This window comes from Schistocerca cancellata, chromosome 4 (assembly GCF_023864275.1).
Source record: "Schistocerca cancellata isolate TAMUIC-IGC-003103 chromosome 4, iqSchCanc2.1, whole genome shotgun sequence".
Lineage (NCBI taxonomy): Eukaryota > Metazoa > Arthropoda > Insecta > Orthoptera > Acrididae > Schistocerca > Schistocerca cancellata.
The window spans coordinates 755,498,567-755,520,334 of NC_064629.1; the positions used below are offsets into that span (position 1 = coordinate 755,498,567).

Sequence of the window (21,768 nt, forward strand, 5' to 3'; positions counted from 1 at the left end):
GTGACTTAGTAACAGTTTATAATAAATATATCTGACCAGCTTTAGAGTTTGTACTGGAACACATTGACAACTCTAATGATGCCTTCCAATTGAATTCTGTTTATTAGGGTTCCTTCGAGAATTTGATGCACTTCTCTAGCCTCATTAATTACTGTTTTGCAATCTGAAATTTCTGAGAAACTCAGTTACAACACATCATGGTTATATTTCTTCAATTCACCCAATTTACACTTTTACACTGGCAACTCTAACAATCTCCACTGCATGATACAACAAACAGAACTGTGGCCTACGTCATGAGTTAACATACAGATACTTGCAACAATGACTTCCTAACTTCATCACTAGACTGCTATGAACAGTTGTTGTGGCAACCATTATGTCACACTGTTGGTGCCTCCATTAAGTCACATTCTTGCCGCATTCACAAATGTATGTTCAGAAAAGACCAGCATGAGAAAAGACAATTAACGAGATGCCAGTTTCACCAAGAATTTGAAAAGTTTCATTTATGTCTCTATAAACAGGTAAGTATAATAGATTAAGATTAACCTTTGCTATTGCTCTAGTTGTCGGGAAGAATCAATGCATGTTATACATAAGATCTAGACATATGAGTTGTTTTATGCCAGTCTCAGAAATACAAGTTTAGGAAATAAATAAAAAGAAGAGAGAGAGAGAGAGAGAGAGAGAGAGAGAGAGAGAGAGAGAGAGAGAGAGAGAAGTGGTCAGTTCTTCTGGAATGTTATCAATGATTGAAAAATAAATCTGATATTATAATTAAATTTTAATAATAATTTCAGAGTACAATACAAAGAAAGTTTCATGAAATTTGCTTTATGAAATTCTGAAGACACACACGCTCATTTCTTTGGCACTAAAAACTGGCTGACCATATGGTTTGGAATACTGTACATTTAGCCATTGCCACATGTTCAGAACTTTCGAATAGCAAATATAATAACTAAAATAAAGGAATTTTCATCACCAATGTGTAATTATTTAACATTAAATGCTTTTTGATCTTTTTGGTCAACTTCACCCAATTTGATGGTACTTGCATATGTACAAAGTTTTTATTAAGCAAGTGGGTTATATGCAATGTTGGGATTAAATTACGAAAATCACTAATTATTACTGGTTCACCTTATTTACAGGTTGTTTAATAGCTGTTCTACCAAATATTAACGGTTCCTCTCCACTAGTCATAGGATAAATTATGTCCTCAATAAGAATTGTAATATGTGCAGTACACCCCTCCATTTATCACTAACATTAAAAGCCGACTTTCAGTCAATCCTTGTGTTTCCTATGTTCGAATACGTGCAGCACAGGATGTTACAATGTGCTGTATTGTAAGTTGCTCTACAGAAGTGCTGTATTTTGCTTGTCTGTCATGTAACAGGAGACAGTCATACATTTAAATGCCACTTCCAACAGTCACACAAGTGAGAATCCTGTCCTCATCTCAGCTCGTTCCCATCAGTGCCTATGGGGGCTCAGTATGCAACACAAAAATCTTTCCAGCTAGCTCTGTCCTGAATGGCTTGGATTGTTTAATCTGCTGGATACATGCGTGGTATATTGTAAGCCTGAGCAAATGAAATAGGTGTAAGAGTGCTACCTCTTCTGCCTTTTTGGCTTCAAGACAGTTTGAAGATCTGCATGATTAAATACAAGGTCATTTATTCATTAAAACCCAAAGGTTTGATGGAAGGAAAGAAAGGCACAACCTACAGCATTCCCAATCCTATGAGGGTATGTTGAAATGTAATACTTCTGATTTGTTTTGTTAAAAAACTTATAGCTTTTTAAATAAAACAAATTTTATTAACATTCTACATCTTTAGTCTTCATGTCCACATACACAGTTCAGTAGCATGTGGAGCTATGTCAACTCCAGTATCATGGACTGCTGTGCTACGTTTCTCGATTGAGGATCCGTGGCATTAACAGCCCAATCAAAATGGTCCTATACATTCCCAGTTTAAATCTGGGGAATCTGACGGCCAGGGGAGTATGGCAAATTTGCCCTGGTGCTCTCTGAGCCATGCACGTACACTGTGAGCTGTGTGACATGTTGCAGTGCCTTTTTGATTGTTGCATCAAGCCGAGAAAAAACGAAAAGCACGTAGGGGTGAACACGATCCTTCGGGATAGATGCATACTTGGGTTGATCCAGTGTGTCTTTAATAACAATGAGATCACCCAGAGTACGCCACAAAAACATTCACCACACCATAATGCTTCCTCCTCCGGCCTGGACCCTTACGACACCATATACAATGGTCATCTGTCCAATTGAGTATAAAACATGATTCATCTGAAAAAGCCCCTTGTTGCCACTCAGTGGACATACAGTTGTGGTACTAGTGTGCAAATTTAAGCCTTTATCACTGACAAACAGTAGTCAGCATGAATGCATGAACCAGGTGCCTGCTGCTTAGGCCTACATGCAGAGACTCTGCTGGTGGCCCCTTGGTTCATCTGTGCGGTCAGCTGCTCAACAGTTGCATGACTATTCGCCAGTACACATTTCCCTGTCTCCTGTCATCTACGTCTAGTGGTGCACCACAGTTGCCTTGGTGTCAGTTTTGGATAGCACCATTTTGCCATGCACGTACACTTTAACCACAGCAGCATGTGAATAGTTTACAGACTTAGCCGTTTTAGAAATGTGTTCACCCTTGGCCCCAAAGTAAATGATCATGCCCTTTTGTATGACAGAAAAATCACTCTGTTTCCTAATTATGGTAATGACTGCACTGTTTCCTGCATCACCCCGATGCACTTCATATACCTTCCACTGCTAAAGCTGGACTTATGACCACAGCAGTTGAGTCCCATAGTGCTCAGAGCCAAGCTAAAGCTGCCCCAGCCATCTGAGTAGTTATTACATGTTGATGTTGAACATAAGCAGTGGTCACATTAATGTGAGTGGACTGTGTATTCATTCTTCAACATAGTCACGCTGGTGACAAACACATTTCTCCCAGTGAGAGATTAATTTATTGATATCATCACTGTAGAATGTTTGACTTTGTTGACATAGTCTCATTTGCTTGCACCACTTCATCACTATCACTGTTTCTCACACACTGACACAAGTTAAACACTGCAATGTTACATACTAAAATTCAGACCCCTCTAGCAGACTTGTGTCTGCAAAGCAGGAAAGTCATCCCATTATTGCATGACATGTAATAGCTCAACTGAAATTGAGAACAGAATAAAAGATTTGGAGACATTACTTTTCAGCATGCCCTTTTACATCCACCCTTAAAGATAAAAATGCACTTATAGTATTGATCTACAATAGTGTTAAAATTTTTTTGAAAAGTCTAGGTGGATAACACAAGTTATTTTACTTGCAGGTGTCTTAATCCCTGTGTGACTATGCTAAGCTGCACCATATCTATTTCACTTAGTTTTCTTTGCTGAATACAGCTTTGGTCCAAGTATTGCACGCAAAAAGTGACAGTAGCACATGACTGTTCAGCAGATCAGAATCTATATTCTCATTGTGAAATGAAAGCCATGGGTCTCCAGCTTAAAAGCAGAATGATTTTACGGTTTGTACCTACTGGTAGTGTAAGCCCGTGTAGTATCTTTCAACAAAACACTGGAGACATTTACTCAAAGTTCCCATTCACTGTCAATCCTCAGAAAAAAATATCACAATATTACACACTACTCTTCCACTGTTGTAGCTCTTGGTGCAAGGCAGACTAAGGCAGAAGTGGTTGGAGCAGCTCAGTTTCTGTGCTTCTTTGCATGTACTGACATGAAGGATGTGTGTCTGAATGCTCACAATGCAAAAATGTGCTAGTTGACATGGCACATGGAATGTGTGGAATTATTGGCTGGAATATCCCCAGCATTCAGCTGCCTAACTCAGAAAGTATTTGTTTATAGACATCAATAGGGTAGCTTCTCTTTGCAAGGTGTGAACATTGTTACAATTGCACAGACTTTCGTACTCAGTCAGTTAACATAAAGGATTTTGGAGTATGGTGCCACATCATATTGTAAAATAACTGTCACTGGATAAAACAGACGTTTTGGTCAATGTATAAGTGAGAGTGATGGGTAATATGTTCATGGTATTGAGGATGATGAAATATAATGAAGAGTTTGTACTGCTGTGTGCAGCCGGGTCCAGTCATTTTCGTAACACAATATTTCGACAGCATACCTTGCCATCATCTTCAGCTGATGTCTGCAGAATAAGCAGCTTTGCTACATCTAGCCTCCTTTATACTCTGATAGCCACACACCCCTTCCTCCACTACCAGTCTCAATCTGTGACAAGCAGAGTTGCAGGAGGGGGAATGGGGGAGTGGACAACGACACAGTGTCACCAGATGCTGGGTGCAAACTCTGTTCCCTCAGTACTCCTGTGGCCTGCGTGGGGTGCGGAAGTCGCTCCTAGCCAACACTGTGATTTTAGTTCACTAAGTGATGGGTCCCAAGAATTGCTGGAAGTGAACCTAGTGTGTGTGTTGATCAGTCCATCAGGCACCCATATTTTGATAGCCTCCTTCAGAGTCCCAAAAAGATGAGGTCTTTCTTAACAATTCCGTTTCTTCATACTTCATGGAGTCCCCTGTAGCTATGCAGTGTTCTATAACCACAAATTTTGTTGCTTGCTTAAGTTCAATGTGTCTTCTGTGTTCCTTGCACCTTTCTTCAATTGACCATACAGTCTCTCCGATATACACCTTACCGCATAAACTTGGTTTACAGAGCCCCAAGTCTTCTTTTACCATACCAAATAGGGTATTTTTTTCAGAGGTAAGCGGAAAATGCATTTAATGTTACATCATGCCAGGATTCTGCAGATTTTGTTCGATACTTTGCCGGCGTATGGCAGATATGCCATTTTCTTCTCCTCATCATCATTTTCTATCTGCTGGGCTTGTACTTTCTGCCTGAAAGCACATTTCCTTTGTCTCTCATCGTAACTGTTATGCTTGAATATGTGCTTAAGATGGTTAAACTCCCTTCATAGGCACTTTTCATCTGATATTGTGTGCACCCTGTGTACCAGTGTCCCTCATGCTTTGGAGGATGATGGCAGCTGACAGCTGGTGGCTTTCCTGCATACACTGTGTCCTATAGTGCCATCCATTCTGCACTTGACTAAGTTGTACAAAAAGGGGACCTTGCCATTCCCTTCCACCTCTATGGTGAATTTGATACTAAGGTGCAGAGAGTTCAGATGTCAAAGGAACTCCCGAAGTCTTTCACTCCCATGTGGCTACACCACAAATGTGTAATCAACATATCTGACAAAGCATGTGGGCTTCAGTGCAGCTATTTCCAGTGCTTTCTCTTTGAAGTCCTCCATAACCAAGTTTGCCACAACTGGTGACAGATGGCATCCCATCGTAACACCATCTATTTGTTCATAATAGTTGCCACTGCAGAGAAAGCATCTTGATGTGAGGACAAATTCAAAGAGATACATCATTGTTGGGATGAATTTCTCTCTCATCGACTTGAGACAATCAGCTGGCAGCACTCTGCTGAAGAGGGATCCCATATCAAAGCTCATGATAAGGTCCTGGTCACGGAGGCGTAGTTCCTTCACCTGTTGAATGAAACATACAGAGTTCCTGACGTCGTGCAGACATTTACCAACATAGGGCCCTAATACTGCTGTGAGATGTTTGGCCAGCTGGTACCTTGGTGTGCCTATGTTGCTTACAACAGGACATAGAGGGACATCCAATTTGTGGATCTTCGGTAACCCATAGAGCCTTGGTGGTGCAGCAGCTCATGGTCAAAGCTTCATGATGATTTTCTTCAGCAGTGCCTGGAGAAGAAACTCAATACTTTTCTTCTTCACTCTGTTGGTCAGGTCTCCCTTCACTTTTCTGTATGCTGGACCCTTTAGTAGGTCATACATTTTGTGATTGCACTCTGACAGCAGTAGTTAGTACAGTGGTATTTCCTTGTCCACAGGTAGAATGACAATTTCAGGATCATTCCATAGTTCCTGAATGGCAGCTCTTTCCACTTTCATGATGTTCGTCCTCAGTGGGATGTCCCTAGTGAGCACGTGGCTTATTTCCCAATGTACTTCTTGCACATTGTCACTAAGGAGGGTAGAAATTACTTGTTCTATACCACTGATGACATCTGCAACAGGTATTGCAGTCGGAGATGGTTCAAAGGTGAGCCCCTTTTCCAGAACTGATTTCGCCCTGCCATCAGTCTCTTTCTCCATGAGGTTGATTATGGTTCATCATTGCTCTTCTTGCGACTATTGTTCTCTTGATGCTAGATGTTTAAACTTGGAGGCTTGTCTGGTAGCAGCACTGTGTAGAGAAATGGCGTCAAGCCACTCCCAAGAATCAGAAGAGAGTAAACAGGCCATCTCCAAGTTAAGTACAAGTACTTCTTTAGATGTTGTATCCAGTTACCGATTTCTCTACCGCATCCTCTCCCTTACAAGAGATTAGTCTGGCACTAAAATCATGGTGTTGGCTGAAAGTAGCTTCCTTATCCAACGCAGGCCACAAAAGTACTGAAGAACCAGAGTCTGTGCCCAGCATCCATTAGCATCACCCTCCTCCCTTGTCCCTCCCCTTCTCCATCTGTCGCAGCATGCAACTGGCAATGAAGGACTGGACATAGACAGAGTACAAAAGAGGTGGGATGTAGCACCGACACTCGTTCTGTAGGTATCACCTGCAGATGACGACAAGGTATGCTGTCGAAATACTGTGTTATGAAAACGACTGCCACCCGGATGGACACCTGACAACAGTACAGACAGTTGATTCACTGGAAAAGCCTAAGAGCACACATCAGAGATCAAACCTAGTGCATGGACATTGTCTTCTCTCAAGTAGCACCAGGAGGGTCACATAGCATATTGACTCCATCTGATAAGTAGATTACTGTCAATAGGCCTTGTTGGCTGAAAGCACATTTTGAGACAGTCTTTTTTGTCGTGCCTGTCTGTGACTCAGCATCTCTGCTATATGCTGGATAGCAACTGTCCTTTTCATAATATTGTTACATTTAATCCTGGATTTTCCAGTGTCTGATTTTACTGTCAATAGTATCACATGTTCTCACTTGTTGAGACATTACATAGACACGGTCTCTCAGATTTTCTAGGCACTATTTCAACAACCAAAAATACATGTCTTCTTCAGTTGCAGCATCCCAAGGCATCTGACACTTCGGCTAAACTCCAGGAAGCACACCATCAATCACTATGGAGACATTTGGGTTCATTTCCGGTAACTGGCACTATCTGGTGATCACGAATATTACATCACCTGTTGATGCTCTTCTTATATGAATCTTTTAATTCCCTACCAATTAAATATTAAATGACTCACAGAAATATCAGTCTCTATTTCATATATAAGTCTATATTCTATCACAGAGATTTTATTGCCATATCAAAGAAACATCAGGGTCATGACTCTGTGCATTCGCAAAAATTTATCCAAGAGGGGACATATTCTAAAATTTGCCAATTTGATTTATCTGATTCAATGAGTTTAAGAAACTATAATGGCACAAAAGCTAAATTTTAAGAGAATTACACAAAATGTTAACACTTATGCATCCAATGTTTTTAGGTATATTACTCTGATATCAAAATGGTAAGCATATTTAACTAGTATATGCTATGACATATTACTACAGTATTCATGTGAACATGAAAGCTATAATTTTGATTTAAAAACCTGAAATTACATCATTCTTATAATTCAAGGTGCTATGCACAATGAAAATTTTCATTCATAAACCAGTAATGTTATATTTTCACTGAAAATTAAAAATGTGAAACAGAAAAGAAATCAAAACAATTGATAAAAGCCTATTGGAAAAAAAGGAGCCAAATTTTGCCTCCTCTAAATGGAGAAATGACATGCTCCAAAGTGCTAAATCTGCAATTAAGTAGAATTGCAAACAATCATTGCTACAAAAGGGCAAACACTGTGTAAGAGGTATAAAGTCTACATCCTCAGATTGCAAGAAGCAAGTACCCTCTTCTCTTTCCCTCTCCCTCCCTGAATGCACCTATGTGACAATAGCATGTTAGTTGTTACAGTGATTTGCTTTGGTTTTCTGGTCTTTTATAAATTTGATTGTTTTCTCTTTTTTCATGATTGGCTCCACAACCAACCCACACCAATTACGATGAACCATTGTTTTCCACTGAGCCTGTCAATTTATTTCAAAAAATTGTCTCGTTTAACACTATTGGCTAGTTTCAACTTCAATTTCAAGTGCACATTTTCATTTCCTTGTACATATGGCTTTAATCGATCATATCGGATGTCATAATTAAGAACTAAAAATGAAATAATATTTGTAGACAACTGGTGTCCTAAAGCTGAAAGTGAGAAGTTAGGTGCTTCGTTGTGTGTCTGGACAAACGTGTGGACACTACTTCTTGGGTTATGCTTTTCGATGTGGTGTATGAAATTCAAATGTTTTTAGAGTAATTTCTCATATTTTGTTTCTTCTATCCTATAACATACAATCTTTTAACGGTATATATGTAAATATTAGAAGATATTAACTTGAAAGTGACTCCGCTTATAGTATCTCTTATAAATCCGCTTTCCATGAAACAAAACGTCTTTCAGAATGGATTTTCACCCTTCAGCAGAATGTGTGCCAATATGAAACTTCCTGCACTTTAAAAATGTGTGCCAGACAAGGACTCGAACCCAAGTGCTCTACCAACTGAGCTACCCAAGTATGTCTCATGACTTGTACTCACAGCTTTACTTCCACGAGTACCTCTCCTCTTACCTTCCAAACTTCACAGAAGTTCTAATGCGTAACTTGCAGGACTAGCACTCCTGGAAGAAAGGCTACTGTGGAGACGTGGCTTAGCCACAGCCTGGGGATGGTTTCTAGAATGAATTTTCATTCTGCTGTGAAGGCTGTCATGAGTCGTGCTTGGGTAGCTCAGGTGGTAGATCACTTGCCCATGAAAGGCAAAGTAGCCAGTCCTGGTCCCACACACAGCTTTAATCTGCCAGGAGTTTCATATCAACACACACTGGTTCCAGAAGGAAAATTCATTCTGGCAACCATCCCCCAGTAGAGCAAAACAATGGGGATTCACTATAAAAATGATATTGGCTACAAATAGGGAAATCCACGAATGTAAGAGACTCTGACAAAGGGCAAATTGTTATGGCCCAGAATATTGGAACTGGTATCTCATAATTGTCAATGTTGGCCTGTTGTTTATATGCTGTTTCTGTCATGAGCATCTATGGAAAAAGCTGAAGGACAGTGAAAATAAGAGTAGGTAATGAAGCACTGGACATATATGTCTAATTACAGAATGTGCGGTTGGACTACTGCTTGCTCTGTAAAGCAGGATAGGAGGCAATCTGACAGATCTGATGCCAGGGTACAATGTTTGTGCAGGCACAAGTCTTTTGGAGCACACTGTTCAGTGCAAACTGCTGAACATGGGGCTCTGCAACAGACAACCCCTACGTGTTCCCATGTTGACCCAACAACACTATCAGTTATGATTGCAGCCAGCACAGTATCATGAAGCTTGGACTATGGATCAATAGAAACGTGTTACCTGATGACTTGAATCATATTTCTTGTTACACTAGGTCAATGGTCACGTATAAATAAGCAGTGACTCAGGTGAACAGATGCTCGAAACATTCACCGTGCCACGGATGCAGGCCAATGGGGATAGTATTATGCTGTGGGGAACATTCACTTAGGATTTCTAGGGAACTGTGGTATTAATCAATGGAACCATGACATTTGTGAAGTACACGAACATACTGTGGACCACATGAATCCCTTCGTGCTTAATGTGTTCCCTAATAGTGATGGCATCTCCCAGAAGGATAACAGACAGTGTCACAAAGTCACTTTTGTGCTACAGTGATTTCAGGAGCATGACAGTGAACTTAATTGATGTCTTGGTAACCAAATTCACCTTATCTGAGCTCAATGGAATACATCTGGAATGCCATTAGACACCAGTTCCAAACCCACAAACCACTGGCCCATAATTTATGGGAATTGCTATAGCTTGTGCATAGACATCTGGTGCCACAAATCTCCAGAAACTTACCAAGAACTTTTGAGTCCACGCCACACAAAATCATTACTGTATTGCGTTCCAAAGGAGGAGCAACACACTATTAATCAGAGAGTCATAATGTTTAGCCTCGTCAGTGTGTGTCAAATCTTGTTGGCTTGATGTATATATGAATTTTTATCACACCATGTCTTTGTCCTTTACCATAATATTTCTCATATCATACTACATCTATCATGTGAATCAGGACGTGCACATGTTTCCAGAAAATGATTTGGGGGAAAAAAAAACTTTTTTTAAAACACTTTTCTGGCCAGCTGACACAGTGCTCTTGTTATGCATGTTTCCAGTAAGTATTTGATGACTTATTTCACGTTTGAAGATGTAAAATTTGTTCTGTACAACATTAAAATGTAGATTTTAGAATTGCAAATAGATAGATTTAAGATAAAAGATTTATACATCAATGTCACTTTTCCTCCCTTTCATTACATCAAACTGCATGAAAAACAAAGTGCATTTGATAGATCTTTAAAGTAATAATGCATATAACAATGGCATTTTCTTAACACACAAGTTATATTATGAGAATTACCAAATACAGCACATTAGTTTGGAATTATTTAATCCAACATGGTGTTTAAATACGTTTTGTGCTAACCCCTAATAGTGCTATAGATGAGCAAAGTATGAAATGAACAGGGCATGTGCTTGAGTAACGTTAAAATCTCAAAACATTTTAAACTGTTCATCACTGCACATGCAGAGTAGAGAAAGTTTGCAAACTATCTTCATTGTTGCTCAAATAAAGCTGATGTATCTCCACATTAAAAAGAAACACAGAAAATAATCTAACAATAAACAGGTATATTATATTTAAATCCATGTCATCTTAGGAAACTGTAAGCACTAATGACTCAATGTTGAAAACCAAAGTGTTTTAATGACGACTGGTTTTAATATGATATACAAACCATCTTCATATTTAGTATGGCAATTATATGCACTTAACTTGATAAAGACAAATCTGTGCATCAGACTGAAGCTGGCTGTCAAAGATAAATGCTGTGGCGATCCAGGAGGTAATTTTCATCAGCAAACAAAAAAGATAACTTTATTGTTACGTGTGTAAGTTTTCCACACTCTATTACAACTGTTAATGATAATCATTTTAAAATATCATCTCAAAAGTTTAGAAATTTCTTTCAAAAACTGCTCAATAATATGTGCAGACAGTGTACAATGGTATAGCCTAAATAAAAGAAATTCAATAATGCACACTGCTAACTAACACCCTTTATACGCCAGATGTTAAGTGAAAGTAATCTGTAAGATTGAAGAGATTTATTATTTTCAGTTAAAGGTAACATGTGCTGCACACACTGACGTGTCCAAAGCTTTCTTTCACATCATGAGTGCCACATACAAAAATAAATCAACAAAATAATAAGTTAAAAATTTATGGAAATAGTTACTTCCAAGTTATAAGAAGTTAAAATCAGGATGGAACTAACATCAAATAATACACAGAATCTTTACAGATTTCTGTATAAAGTTGCTTTATCCTCATCAAAGCAGTGGTACGAGAGTTCTTTCTGCTGCTAAAAATTGGTCATTAACAGAAAGTTTTCACTACTGAATGGTTTTGTATTCCCGTCTAACAGTAACCCAAACAGTCATAAGTTATCTATTTTCTCATTACTCTTTCCAGGAAGATTAGTGTCATATTGTCTCTTATTGTAATTCTATTAGTCACAGAACATTTGTGACAAGAAGCAGCTGAAGTACACGTCTTGTTGTGACTTTCAGTTCAAAGATGGGTTAAGCTCTCCACACTAGTATATCCTGCATTAAGCCCATTCACCACTACACAACTACTGCAGCCTACATCCATCTGAACCTGCTTACTGTAGTCAAGTCCTGGTTTCCCTCTACAATTTTAACCCCCAAACTTCCCTTCATTACCAAGCTGACAATCCCTTGATGACTCAAGATGTGTCCTAACAACCAATCCCTTCTTTCAGTCTAGTTCTGCCATAAATTTCTTTACTGACCAGTTTGATCCAATCCCTTGTAATTAGTTATCTGATTTACATAAGTGCACGTACAAAATAAGTACAGCGACAAGAGAAGTTGAGTACAACATACACTCCTAACCAATGCGCAAAGTATGTCATCAGTTCTCCAAGTGAATGCAGAATACTAGTAAGAAGAAATTTACTTCTAAATATGTTTACACAGTATGCTTAATAACTCATTAAAACCACAAATGTAATGCTCTTCAGAGAATAATAAAATTACAGTGTGCATACTGTCACACTATTCCCTGGCATAGAAGCCATTTTGTGTTGTGGGCTGTGTAGAATAATATCACACAACACTAAATAGTAGTAAGTCTTTAAAACTGTAAAACGTTATTACAGACTAAAACTATAATTCTGTAATTACTGTGCAACAAAATCTGTAATCATATTACTCCACATTTAATCACAATAGCAGCCAGTCTGTTAAATGCAATTTCTTTCCTGTTTATGTCCTAATTCATGTTCAGTATAAGTATATGAAAATGGAAATTATAGCAACACAATAATAATAATAAGTCATGCATTAGGACAAACTTAAGTTATTTATCATGTAGCAAAAGACTTGGGGAAAACCAGCCTTACACAAACCTGTAATGTTAATGTACAAAATACCACCTCAGGAAATCTTTCACTCCCTTGACAGAACTAACATTATATATGAGATATGTTTATAAATTAGAAGCAAATGATGAATTTCAGTGGTGATTCAATTTTAGTACAATAGCCTTGAATGAGTTAGCTGATACAGGAAGTGTTTCCAAACATTTATTGTTCCATCATTAATGAGAATGTTACATCTCCAGTTGTCAACTTTGTGATATTTTTAGCACGGCATGTTTCAGGACTATGTTATCCCATAATCAAACACTGTAAAACAAGGAAACCAATCAATAAATCACAATCTGACACGTACTAAAAACCATATAAAAATATTTATATCATCCTGTTGTATACCATATCTTAAAGCTTTAAGCTATACTGTCCTGTAGTATAACAGCTTTAAAGTATGTTATATTGCTAGACAATATAAATATTTTTGTGTGGTGGTTAGTACGTATCATGTTGGGATTTATTGATTGGTTTCCTCGTTTTACAGCATTTGATAATTGGATAACGTATTCCCGCAATATGCTGTGCTAAAAACATCACACATTCGACAACTGGTGGCGTAACATTCTCAGTACTGACTCATCGGGACTCATAGGGCAGTTGTAAGGTGACTTCACAACAGATATTTACTGTCAAAATAGTGTTATTCCTATTAGTCAGTATTATAAATACTACATTAAAGCCATCTTTGTTTTCAAATAATGATGAGGAAATGTTACCTTACCCTGCCACAAGACCAATTCCAGTCACTAATCCACCACATGGAACATCATCCTCATACATGTTTAATCCTGCCAGTTGCGACAACTCAAGGAAGGCAGAACCAGGGTCAAGAATGGCATCAATCCTCTCTCGAACAAGCAGCTTGCCAGCTGATTTGTGGCGCTGGGCATATTTCGGTCCTCCACCACCACGTACATCTAAAGTACGCTGGGTCAACTTATCTACAACACCTTTCATAGCTGCATAGTTGTCCTGTAAATGCAAATGAAAACCTTTTAGTCATTTGTATTACAGCAAAAGGAATGGAAAAAAATAAACAATAGAAGCTTGACAGTTAACATCCCCATTAGTTGTTTTGGGTTTTAGCTAGTTTCACATCAAAAATTGGTAAAAGTTCTAAGGGCCTAACCACACAATTATCTTGAAGTGTATGTCAATAAGACTTGCCATACATAATCATGTGATTCTTTTTTAGTCATCAGTCTTCTGATTGGTTTAATGCGGCCTGCCACAAATCTCTCTCCTGTGCCAACCTCTTCATTTCAGAATAGCACTTGCAAGCCATGTCCTCAATTATTTGCGGGCTGTATTCCAATCTCTGTCTTCCTCTACAGCTCCTTCTAGTACAATGGAAGTAATTCCCTGGTGTCTTAATAGATGTCCTATCATCCTGTCCCCCCTTCTTGTCAGTGTTTCCCACATACCACATTCCTCCTCGATTCTGTGAAGAACCTCCTCATTCCTTACCTTATCAGTCCACCTCATTTTCAACATTTTTCTGTAGCACGACATCTCAAATGCTCCAATTCTCTTCTGTTACGGTTTTTCCACAGTCCATGTTTCACTACCTTAGAATGCTGTGCTCTAAACGTATTCTCTCAGAAATTTCTTCCTGAAGTTAAGGCCTATGTTTGATACTAGTAGACTTCTCTTGGTCAGGAATGCCCTTTTTGCCAGAGCTAGCCAGCTTTTTATGTCCTCCTTGATCTGTCCGTCATTCGTTATTTTTCTGCCTTGGTAATAGAATTCCTTAACTTCATCTACTTCGTGACCACCAATGCTGATGTTAAGTTCTCACTGTTCTCTTTTCTGCTACTTCTCATTACTTTCCTCTTTCTTCAATTTACTCTCAATCCATACCCTGTACTCATTATACTGTTCATTCCATTCAAGAGATCCTGTAATTCCCCTTTGCTTTCACTCAGGGTAGCAATGTCATCAGCAAATCTTATCATTGATATCCTTTCACCTTTAATTTTAATTCCACTCCCATACCTTTCATTTATTTCCATCACTGCTTCTTCGATATACAGATTAAACAGCAGGAGCGAAAGGCTACATCCCTGTCTTACACTCTTCTTAATCCGAGCACTTCGTTCTTTGTCGTCCACTCTTATTATTCCCTCTTGGTTCTAGTACATATTGTATATTACCTGTCTCTTCCTACAGCTTACCCATATTTCCCTCAGCATTTCAAACATCTTGCATCATTTTACAAATTTGAACGCCTTTTCCAAGTTGACAAATCCTATGAAGGTGTCTTGATTTTCCTTTAGTTTTGCTTCCATTATCAAATGCAACATCAAAATTGCCTCTCTGGTGCCTTTACCTTTCCTAAAGCCAAACTGATCATCATCTAACACATCCTCAATTTTCTTTTCCATTCTTCTGTATATTATTCTTGTCAGCAACTTAGATGCATAAGCTGTTAAGCTGATTGTATCATCATTCTCGCACTTGTCAGCTCTTGCAGTCTTTGGAATTGTATGGGTGATATTTTTTCAAAAGTCAGCTGGTACATTACCACATTCTAAACACCAATGTAAATAGTCATTTTATTGCCACTTCCCCCAATAATTTTAGAAATTCTCATGGAATGTTATCTGTCCCTATTGCTTCATTTGATCTAAAGTCCTCCAAGCTCTATTAAATTCTGTTTCTAATACTGAATCCTTTATCTCTTCTAAACTGACTTATGTTTCTTCTTCTTCCACATCACACAAATCTTCCCCCTCATAGAGGCATTCAATGTACTCTCCACCCATCTGCTCTCTCATCTGCAATTAACAGTGGAATTCCTGTTACGCTCATAATGTTACCACCCTTGCTTTTAACTTCACCAAAGGTATCTTTGACTTTCCTATATGCTGAGTCAGTCCTTCCGACACTCATTTGTTTTTCAAACCACGAAGTTGATATGAGCTTCGGTACAGAACAAGGAGATGACTTTATTTCAACTGTGGAAAATGTAACTTTCAGTTGCTAACATGATGACAACTTCAAAATACTAGTGGTCAGGGTGTGAGCAAATGATATTGTCAGAGAAAGAATACATCCTTTACTTGAGTGCATTTGACAAACAAATAGGTATGTTTATACAGAACATGGACAACCTATAATAACCTCTCTCAGTCAAAAGAGGAATTTTCAGTTCATTTGCATGACAAATGTTATACAATACTAATATCTTCCACTTTAATGTCGATCTTGAACTATGCCACAAAACAGTTTGCCACCAGGATTAAGATTTCATATTGATATTCACTAACCTGCCTCACAAATGAACTACCACCTTCCAGTCTAACCTAGGCCTTGGGCTATGGTACAGATCATTCAATCATGACAACAAAAATTTCATGTTCACTTTTGTTGGCTTCATCCATTCACAACCACACTCGCCTTCCAACCTAACCTAGACTTCCGACTACAGCACAAACCTGTCTGTCAAAAAACTTTTGTACTTAAGATGAAACAACTACCTCACTAATCATAACCATTTTACAAAACACATCTATCCATATTCATAACAAAAACATTAATATTATGCAAATGCAGAAAATGACAGAATGTGAGCAAATCATATTAGTAGGCATACAGACATTTAGTCACTGCTACCCGATACCATCCTCCCACTGCTGCTGCCAACATCTGTGATTTACTGCCCAGTACAAGATCAACACCACCTAAACGTCAGCCAAAATGAATACTGACAACAAAGCTTCGAAAGTAAGATTCAGTATACACTCTGCTTCTCAATGGGTAAGTTTCAAACTACAAATGAGAAAGATTTGAGGTCCAAATCCCAATTGGTCATAAGACTTTTGATCTCATTTACTACTTCTTTCACCAAGGAAAATAATTTGTGTACATGAACAATTGAGATGCACTGTAGTTCATAGTTGACGATAAATTGTATGTTCCCTTATAACTGGTTTGGTATGTCCGTTTATATTTTTTTAGCCTCTCAAACTCTGCACAAACACTTATGTAAACAACTAGGTACATTAAAGTTAATTTTCTCAGAACATAACACCACCATAAAAAGCTTTGATTACTTATATAATAAATTAAAGTTTTCTCAGAGAACAAACTGATATAACTTTTATGACAGCACCCTCCAACAGGAGTTTATTTTTTTTTTTTTTTTAATATATACAGAAGCAGGTATTTTTGTGAGTGACATCATAAAGGACGAACAAACTGACAGGCCAAGCCCAAAGAAGGTAGAGGCACCAAACATGAAAGTAAGTTGCTCCCCCAACAGTACTCAACAATGCAACCTGTCAACTGACATCAAAGGGTGGAAATGTTCTTAGGTCCATCAAGTAAGTTCAATCTGTCAAAAATAAGATGTGATAAATATGCCTGCCATGAGTTAAAGAATTAATATGAAGGAAAAGGAATTGTGCAACACTTTTGAGTTCCTTATAGTCCTCAATTTAATGGAGAAAGCAGACACTAAATCTGACAATAATGAACAAGGCACAAGCTATGATCTTTGACAGATTACTGAAGAAAGAGCAGGGACAAGCAGTGCTCAAAGCCACATACTTAATCAATAGAAGCCCCCAAACACCTGCAGAAAAGTGGTGTGGGAGAGGAACTGGTCCGTCGAGACTTCAAACTTTCAGATGGAGAGTTTTTGCCAAAAATCTAGGTTTCTTGAAGAAACTAGACAAAAGAAGTAATCCCTACTTTTTTTAGGTTATGCTCTAGATTGCTACAAAACCATTTTGTGCAGAAAGAAGAAATACTGTTGTGTCAAGAGATCTTGAATTTGAACAGAGTGACAAAAGATTGTACACAAAATCTTGTTATTGGTGAATTATCAAATGACACTAGCAATTAGGTAAATGAAATTCAAGGTACAGAAAATGTGGGAGAAGAAAATCAAGATGGAAGAGGATGCAATGAAGACAGAAGAAACTACAGTTTATGCAATGGAACAAATTTATGAAACCTTAAAAATATGAAGATTAAGATACAGTATTACTTGAATATGAAAGGTGTATTAACAGTCCGGATAAAGAAAATTGGATAAATGCAATACAACAAGAAAAGAAATAATTTGAACAGAATGACACATAGAAATTGGTGAAACCAAAGGAGGCATTAAGGAAAGAGATCTTGACAGGCAAATGGGTCTTTAAAATTAACGATAACTGTCGATATAAGGGCAGGCTGGTTGTTAGTGGTTGTCAAAAAGAAAAGAATATACTGGGGGTGGACAAAACTATGGAAACAGCAAAAACACAATACATTGCTATGCCTAATATGGAGTAGGAAACCCATTACCAGGTGGATGGGGTCAGTCCTCCTCAAATACTGACCGATACCTACACCACAATGTTCACTTAAATTCTATTATACACTAATCTGGATGCACTTTACTCTGTTTTATTTATCAACCAATTTTTGCCAACGTATCTGAACATTGCATCACACCATCACTTAGTAGCCCAAACAGCACCCTGACATTAAGAGATGGCTGATAATAATTGAGTCATAAGTGAATGCTGTTTTGATGACTTTGTGTGTCAAAGTAGATGGATGATATCAGTATGTTCAGTACATCCCACTGTTGTATTTGTAGCTACATACTGTGTAACTACGATGAGAATTAGTTACTAATGGGAAAACACATGGCACAATCACAGAGAGCATTTCAACTGGACCTTTACTGAAAAAAAATGGAATATATGGTATCACCAGATAAGAAATTCTCTCCAAGTGTAAGAATTATGGCACATCAGTAAGCTAAATTACAAAGACACATAGTATCATTTGTAGTTAATTAGTTAGTCCCATGTTCCACACATCATTTCCACAATAAATCATAATGATGTGAAACTGAAATGAGTCTTTCACATTAACATTGGAAATTAATTTGTAAATATGGCTACAAGCTGAATATTTATAAGTTTATTTTATTATTAAATCTACAGTCAGTAATTCCTATCCATCACCTTTTACAACTACAACAGAAATTCTTTTACAGAATAGGTGTTGTTATGGAGAAACTTTTTCAGTTTTGTTTCAAAGTTTTACTTTGCTGTTTGTGAGACATTTCATAACATGACGTAAGTTGCTAAAAATTTTTGTTGCAGCACTGTGCACTCCTTTTTGTGCTAAGGGCAGCCTTAATGTCAAGTAATGAATGTCATTTTTTCTTCTTGTATTGTAATTATGTACATCATTGTACCTTTTTGTCACAGTGGATTATGGACAGCAAACTTTATGAGGGAATAAATATACTGTGAAGCAGTGGTTAGAATGCCCAATTCCTTAAACATATATCTACAAAATGATTGTGAGAGAGCACCACATATTATTCTTACAGCACATTTTTGCACAATGAAGACATTTATTTCTTGAAGATGAGTTACCCAAGAACATTATTCTATATGACACTATTGAATGAAAATATGCAAAATATGTCAATTTACTGATTTCTCTCTCCCCAAGATTTTCAGTGATTCTTAAGTGCAAATATGGCTGAACTAAATTGTTTTAAAAGTTCCAAAATGTGCTTTTTCCAATTTCAATTCTCATCCATACAGACACCTAAGAATTTTTAAGTTTCCATCCTATTTATTATTTCCTCACTATATGTTACATTTATCTTTGGTGGGCTACCCCTAGATGTGCAGAACTGATATGTTGTCTCTTTTTGACATTGCAGATGAGATCATTTGCAAAAGAAATCAGTCAATGATACTTTTTGACATTGTTTACCATTTCCTCTGTTTTCGTATGTACGCTTGTATTGACAACAATACTGGTATCATCTGCAAAAATAACTAATTCTGTTTTTTTGTACATTAGGTGAAAGATCATTTACATATATGAGGAACAACAGCAGACCAAAGACTGAGCCTTAGAGAGCCTCATAAGTTATTTTTCCCTGGTTAGAATAATGTTCCCAGACTACATTGGCTGAATTACTAAGTACTTTTTTGCATTCTTTTGGTTAGACATAACATTAGCCACTGGTTGGCTATAACATCAATTCCATAAAACTTCAGTTTATCTAGGAGAATACTGCAATTCACACAGTCAAATACCATAGATAAGTCATAGAAAATAACAATGAGCACTATTTCATTTATTTGTAAAACGTGCTCATAAACATGGAAATGGCATTCTCAGTATAGCAACTATTCTGAAATCCAAACTTTGATTTGCTGACGATATTAGTGTTGCTCACATGAGACACTATTCCAGAAAACATCACCTTCTCAAAAACTTAGAATAATGATATTAGGAGTGAAACATGTCAGTAGTTATTGACATCTCTCCTATCACCTTTATTACAGAGGGGATTGACAACTCTCATTTTGAGAGTATTGAGGAGTGATCTGTTTTAAATGTTAAGAAACACTCAAACGCCAAGATCACATATTATATTTTTTTATTTAATACAACCTGTTTCAACAGTCTTTGCTGTCATCTTCAGGTCTTAAACATCTTTTCATTGTGCTGAGTTTTATCCACATGACAGCTTGTGCAAGAGGTTCAGCATAAAATGAAAATGTTTTACAATGAAAAGATGTTTAAGACCTGAAGACGACAGCAAATACTGTTGAAAATGGTTGTCTTAAATAAAAAAATATTTTTTGCGATATTGGCTTTTGAATGGTTTTAGCAATTAACAATGGCATATCTCAGTCTCTCTGGAAAAATGCCACGAGTGAATGACGCATTAACATTACTCATTCCACATAAGACTGGGCTGATTATATGGGAACAAATTTTTAGAACTCTATTGGAAACACAATTAAAAAAACCAGGTAAGGTTTGATTTTTGAGAGACTATATAATTTTGTTAATTTCAAAAGGAGAAATTGGTGTTACAATCATAAGAGTGAATTTTATGAAAACACCATTTCCTACATACCGCTGTGATTTTTCTCTTGAACTGTTTGTCCCTACATACTCTACTATATTTAAGAAATAATTATTAAATATATTTGCTACTTATGTCTCATTTCATCAATTATAGCCCTTCCATTCAGTTAAATGGTGGTGGTATCCTGTTCTGTGGCGTGTTGTCCTGTCTCTCGTTTCACTACATTCCATGTAACACTGAGTTTGAGGTCAGAATTATAGATTTCTAACATAATGTACATGTTTCTTGATTTTTTAAATAGCTTTTCTTAATAATTTTGGGCAGTTTTTGTAGTGTATAACTACTGCACGTTGTCTACCTGTTCTTCACAACAACAATGTCGTATTAACGAAATGAATCTACAAGATAGATCGGAGAGTCTCAGGTTTTCTGCATAACTTGAAGATGACCAGTAGAAACAATCCATAAAATAAACAAAGCGGTACCAGTAATGACAGAGATCTCTTCTCCAACAATATGCAAGACCCGCTACGATTAAATAAACTAAATTTAGAAGGATCACATTATCGCAAAAGAAATTCGCCTGTGATCTCTAATTGACGACTGGTTCATGATTTCTACTAATTATAATACGGCATCTAACCTTGAATTCAGGAGAATTTCTGTCCTGGGCGGATCCTATAATTTCAGCCGAATTATGACGTGAACATTTCTGGAAATAATGCTGCGGTTTTACATTTAAAACTCTCCTCAGAATTAACTTTGTTACGTGCGATTTCATATTATCAACAACTTCTTTCAGTTTACTAAAACACGAACATATGTTCAAACCAAAGATATAAACAGTGTGTCTAATCCATGGTCTATTCTCTACGGACAGCAAATCTTGGTGCAGATCGGGTGCGCTCAGCTGGCTTCGTGTGTGCAGCTCGTAGCGTTTTCTGGTGGCAGGCAGCGAAAGCCTACAGACAGTAATCGTCATTATTTTGTGTACTAGTCCCGTGTTTTGCTTATTGGGTTGGGTTGTTTGGGGGAGGACACCAAACAGCGATGTGATCAGTCTCATCGGATTAGGGAAGGATGGGAAAGGAAGTCGGCCGTGTCCTTTCAAATGAACGACCCCGGCATTTGCCTAATGCGATTTAGGGAAATCATGGAAA

The 21,768-nt window shown here is 37.5% G+C and overlaps 1 protein-coding gene across 1 annotated transcript in view; it reads right to left on the reverse strand.

The window, feature by feature from the left end:
- Window positions 1–21,464, reverse strand: part of LOC126184488 (methylcrotonoyl-CoA carboxylase beta chain, mitochondrial) — a 100,264-nt gene extending 78,800 nt beyond the window's left edge. The window contains exons 1-2 of the mRNA XM_049926881.1: window positions 21,252–21,464; window positions 13,481–13,731 (exon numbers count right to left, since the gene is read on the reverse strand). Of these exons, the coding sequence (XP_049782838.1) occupies window positions 13,481–13,731; window positions 21,252–21,389 (389 nt within the window). The 5' untranslated portion in view covers window positions 21,390–21,464. The remainder of the gene's footprint in view (window positions 1–13,480; window positions 13,732–21,251) is intronic.
- Between the last annotated feature and the right edge of the window lie 304 nt (window positions 21,465–21,768).